Here is a 6,000-nt window from a genome sequence, read left to right as displayed (position 1 = left end):
CATATAACAACCAATAAGAATTCTACAAATTTCAAACATATACATCTCTATTTAAGTATAAACCATCTAATTAACCAAACACAGTATCAAGATATGATCGAAAAGGAAGACTAACCTTAATGTTTGCTGACTTTGAAATATTTATTAAATTTTTACACTTGCCCTGTCTGTATCCAGGTTCAAGTTCCGCCACTGTAGGTATGATAAATAAAACGTTTTTGAACAATATGCCAATAGCTTACATATGCCAACAACATACATATCTCAACAGCTTACATGTCTTTGAAAGTGAAGATCATTCTCAATGTACCTAGCCTTCAACTTATATATCCAAGATTTAGCTAACGAATAGTATATATTATCTAGGTATACATCAACATTTTCTTGACGAATATTGCTCAAAAGAGGATTATACACGAATATAAACACGAGACTGAATATCACAAACATTAACGTACACTATGATTTAGGATATCGGTAACAGCTTAGTGAAAATGTTGCTATCAATTTAAATTCCGTTTTTTGCTAAAAAAATAAAAAAATCAATCTTATAAAAAGTAGATCGTCATTAATATTGTATAATATACTTTCTAATTTCTAATCATATTTCATTATTTTTTATCTACAATATTCATTTTTAATAACATTGGGACAAACCAGTGTTTCAGGTAAACCATAACTCGGCCCGTTACAACTCAACCAAAAATTACCCATTTTAACATACCCAACCCGACCATATTCCATAGATGACATAATTATACACAGATTCTTAGTTATCATACCTCGCCTCCCGACAATCTTTTGTAACTTCTTTCATTTTCCTATAAGTTTCCGACTGCAAAAAAAAAAAAAAAAATGCAAACATTAAGAAACATTTGTTAGCAGATATCCAGTAAATTATATTTCCCATTACCTGTTTATCTCTTTTTTGTCCTTTGAAGAGTCCTTGGTCCAACGATAGATCAAGGAAAAGAATATCTTCACCTGCAAAAAAAGAAAAAGAAAAAAGAAATGTTTTTTATATTAAATAGAGCATATCACATGAATCTCACGAATTATAACAACAAATGAGTACCTGTATTGATCCTAGACAATGTGAAATCGATTATCGATGCCACCAAACCAAATGTTTTGACATGAACTTTCTTCCCATCAACAATGAACTGCAATGTATCAGAACCTTTTCGGTTCAACAATATATTCTTCCTATAATATCGACAAAGTTAATAAACAACCATCAAAAACCGAGCACAAACTATAACCAAAATTATAGGTTGTTAATAACCAGTGCAAATCCCTGAGTTCAAATTCAAAAGCAGCTTCTGCAACTGCCAAAGAAACAGTAACCTGTGTACATAGATCAATTAACCATTACAACATAATTAGGATCTTCAAATTAGCCTCATTATAGGCAGGTTGTGTTATCATTCAAAACATACATACAACATACAAATCAACGTTTTTCATATAAAGGTATTAAGCAGGTTGCATGCAGGATGAAAAAACTTTTGTGATCTTTTTGACCCATTTTCCTTCTACCTTTTCTTTTACCACTTGACCCGTTAAAGATAAAGCATAACCCAAATCGACCCATTTAATGGTAAATGAACATACCTGGACTAACAAACTACGTGCTTCATCAAAGTTCGAAAGCACAAAGCTCCCCAAATCCTTTCCACCATGTTCTTGAACAAACACAACGAAACGCTGAAGCAAAAATCATAGGAGTGTTAGGTTTGAATATAGCTAAGACGAACCCTCAACAACTCGCCATTTTGTCCCCTCACATATATATGTCATGGAACTCGCAAATTTTATCATAAAAGTTAACAAATGCATGAAACTGACAACATTAACTAAATAAAACATTTAATCAGTACTACATCTTTGCCATATAAATGTGAAACATTTCTATTTTTGATGTAGTGGAAGTAGTTATTTTCAAAACTCCTACCACTTATCATATTAAACACAAAAAGGGTACATAATTGGCTGAAATAGGTGGAAATTGATATCAATTATAACTAATAATTAACCAAGTACTTACAATATATATAAATCACACAAGAAACTTAAAAATGAAAACCACTCCAAGTGAAGAACACACCGAATCCAAATTAGAACTCAAATATCAAGCCAGATACTCTGATTATTGTTAGATTAGAAACAAAGAAAAATCGTAAACACGGTACTAATCTAACATTAATTTTTAAACTCAATTATAAAGCCGAAGAATCAAACGAATTTTTTGAACATACGATAACTTAAATATAATCTAGGCCGATTTAACTAATGCCCGGTCGATCTTCAATTGCTTTTCGTTAATATATAATACTATAAGTCTGTGATACCCCTGTTTGATGTAATGTCCTCTGTATGATATCAACCCTATGACAAAATCAACTTTATTTTGAACTTTTAAACAACAGGAAAGTATATAATGTTGTGCTTGGTATTGAAAATCATATAACAGATTATATAAGTACCTAAAACCGAGAATTTAATGCGATATCAAACCATAACGCTTTGATTTTTTAAGAAAAATCAAAACCCTTTGGATAATGGAATCATTATAACCACATGATACAAAAATATTAATGCAAATATAAAGAACGAATCAACGTAATTGAAAGAACAATTTGGGTTTGTAGTACCTTGACAACATTGTTTTCGGCGGTGGGCATGTCAACATCAACAACAGAATCATCATTTGGTAATGGCATATCTAATTGATATACATATTCTACCTCTAAACCCTAAATTAATCATTTATTGAGTATGAATAAAAGAACTTTAAGAGATGAAGAAGTTATCAATCAGAGGATGAGAGGTTTTGGGGTTCAATTTCGTAGTCTTTCTTGTATCGTATTTGGTAACTGAAAACCCTAATTTTCTTAGAGCTCCCGTGTTTTTTATTATTATTTGAAGAGGGTATTTTAGGAATGGAGTGTATGTAAAATTGATTTATTAGCTAATTTTTTAGTGGATGATTAAGGACCGTTAGATCTAGGGGTATTGTAATGTAATTTTCTAATCTAATAGTAATAAAGGAGGTTTTGAAAACATTTATTAGCTAATCGAGACTCTCTTTTAATGTATATAGTGATATAACGAAAATATAAGATTATGTAATTAACGAGTCGAGCTCGACCCGGGATCGAGCTTGTAAAATATCAAACGAGGCGAGGCCGAGCTTGAAATATTAGGCTCAAATCGAGCCGAGCCGGGCTCAAGCATGTAAAATATCAAATGAGCCGAACTCGAGCTTGTAAAATATAAAATGGGCCGAGGTCGAGCTTGAAATATTATGCTCAAATAGCCGAGCCGACCTCGAGCTCTATGAAATCTAAACGATCCTAGTTGGAGCCTTGCCGAATTCAAGCTCGACTCGGCTCATTTACACCCCAACAATAAATCATATGTGACACTTAAGATGGGAGGGATTAAAGCAATTTTTAAAGTCTCACACTTATAGGAACTTTGCAATTCCAATAATTACATCTTACATCATCAAAATTTACTATGAAAAAATTAATTATAAGCTGTATATTGAACGGATATAACTGATACAGTATTTATTTAAAGAGAATTTCTAGTAACGTACTTTCTTTGGTATCAAAAGGCACATTTAAGGTATTGAAAAAGTCTTGGTTTGTTTGTATTGATGAGATCAATCTCCAATTTTGACTGGATTAGTATGAATGTAGATAAAATGCAAGTATTAAAAACGTGCAATCAATAATTATGCTGAATAACTATTTAAACAGTGTCACATTCATCAACCCACTTTGTTATATAGTATTTCCTTTGTTCAAATAACACCAACTCACAAGAAACATCAAAGGTATATGTTACTTTCTGATTCAGTTGTTATATGTTTATAAACGTCTAATACTCACAGATAAATATATGTTTATGATACTAGGACTTGAATCCGCGACCCATGGTGACAAATGCACCTTCAATACAGCTAGATGAAGATCACGATCCAACAAGCGTTGGTAACTTGGGCGTAAACCAACTCCAACGAGATATCCAATCATCTTCGACGCCACATTTTCAAGTAAATTTAGTCTCTTTATAAAAATAAAGATGTAATGTAAAATGTAATGCTTAAAACAATAGACTATTGTCATGTAATGCAATGCAATGTATACACATTTCCTTATGTTTAATCAACAATTCATAATGATTGAGCCACCAATTCTTCCTTTTACTGGTTCTCTTACATATTACATCATTTTTCAATGTTTGTCTAGGTTCAAGAAACAAGATCGACTTCGAAATGGACACCTAGCGAAAACAAACTGTTTGAAAACGAATTAGCTTTACAAAACGAGAATGACCCTGACCGGTGGCACAACATCGCAAAGGTTACTGGGAAAACTGTGGAGGAAGTCAAAAGCCATTACCAAGTGCTAGTTGAAGATCTGGCCCTAATTGAGTCCGGCATGGTGCCCCTACCAAGATACATAGAAGTGCCCCCACAAACTACCAAAAAGGAAGCCAAAAGATCCCATCCTGCCTAGAGAAAGTAATACACTTGAATCTAGACTCATATATAGCATTAGAATGGCAATGTAGACAAGTCTAGATGAGTTTTGGTACAAGTTACCTAGAGCATTTTTGTAGGCCTGTGGAATAATGCACATCTAATGAGCATCAACACAGTTTTTTCGACGTACGTATTCAGATAATTTGATCATAAGATGCTTCATCATTTAAATGGTATTTGCGTTTTAGTAATGCTTAGCAATATATTGAGAATTGATTAATTGTGTTGAACTATCAAAACAGAGTTTTAGAGACACCAACCCAATTACCCTTGTATACAAGTGACAAAACATAATTCTAAATACATGCTAATTTTAATTAATCCAATAGTATGATGTGTATTATTGATTATTTGTAGCATGAATAAATTCAAACACCATTTTATCTACAACATATTTTTGTTACAACTAATTATATGATTCTAGTTATTCGCAACACATAACTGATCTTCAAAACGCAAATTCAAACACCCTCAGGACATCACCGTTTTCATTGTTTCCAAATGAAACTCCTTTATTCTGAAACTTCAAAAAGATGAATAATACCACAATATAGAGAAGATATAAATTCTCGGCTTTGCTATAATGTATCACAAGAATTGGCTATCGCATCCGGCAACAAAATCATTAGTGGCGAATCTAGGATGAAAACCGAATGGGATCCCTTTTTTTTTAAATTAATTATATTTAAAGGGTACTTTAGCGATGGTTTACCTCAAAAAACTATAATTTTTAAAAATATATTAAGTTCTATAGTTAAAATTAGTGGTATTTTATCAAATTGAAAGTACATTTGTATAATTTTCTTTTCCACTAATGGGGTCATAGGACCCCCGCGCCAAAATCTATAGATTTGCCCCTGAAAATCATGGTTATTGGGACGTATATATATTTCATTATTCATCTTTGAGAATATGTGCATAGCATAAGAAGCACATCACCTGAACGAAAACTGAATCTCCTCCAACGTTTTACCCTTCGTCTCCGGTACCAAACGTGCAGAGAAGACAAGTGCCACAGCGCTCATTAGCATGTAAATAGTAAAGGTACATGTCATAACAACAATGACCTATATTATTAATAGTATCCTATAACTAGCGCCGTTCATCCGAAAATCGAATTGTATGAATACTGAAAAAACCGAAATTGAATTCAGTTTTTCGATTCGGTTTTGGTTCAGTTTTCAAATTTGAATTCGGTTTTCGGTTCGATTTTCAGTTTTACTTGTTCGAATTCGGTTTAACCGAATTAACCGAATAAGATGCAAACCTCCACTACTCCATGTCAAAAGCAAGGGAGCTGTCAATGTAACGACCCAGCAAATAAACCAATTGGCCAATGTAGCTATGCTACCAGCAAGTCCTTTTATAATAACCGGAAGAATCTGAAATATCACCGTCAAACTTTTGAGAACATAACAGAGTATAAAATAAATATAATGCATCAA

At 32.6% G+C, this 6,000-nt stretch overlaps 1 protein-coding gene across 1 annotated transcript in view; it reads right to left on the bottom strand.

Moving 5' to 3' along the window:
- Window positions 1-5,490: 5,490 nt before the first annotated feature.
- The window catches only part of LOC139846496 (sugar transporter ERD6-like 6), a 44,731-nt gene continuing 44,221 nt past the window's right edge, over window positions 5,491-6,000 (bottom strand). The window contains exons 17-18 of the mRNA XM_071835980.1: window positions 5,823-5,937; window positions 5,491-5,603 (exon numbers count right to left, since the gene is read on the bottom strand). Of these exons, the coding sequence (XP_071692081.1) occupies window positions 5,491-5,603; window positions 5,823-5,937 (228 nt within the window). The remainder of the gene's footprint in view (window positions 5,604-5,822; window positions 5,938-6,000) is intronic.

The sequence above is a fragment of the Rutidosis leptorrhynchoides genome, chromosome 5, assembly GCF_046630445.1.
Source record: "Rutidosis leptorrhynchoides isolate AG116_Rl617_1_P2 chromosome 5, CSIRO_AGI_Rlap_v1, whole genome shotgun sequence".
NCBI classification, from domain to species: domain Eukaryota; kingdom Viridiplantae; phylum Streptophyta; class Magnoliopsida; order Asterales; family Asteraceae; genus Rutidosis; species Rutidosis leptorrhynchoides.
The sequence above is the reverse complement of the archived record's forward strand: the minus strand, read 5'-3'. Positions and strand labels throughout refer to the sequence as shown.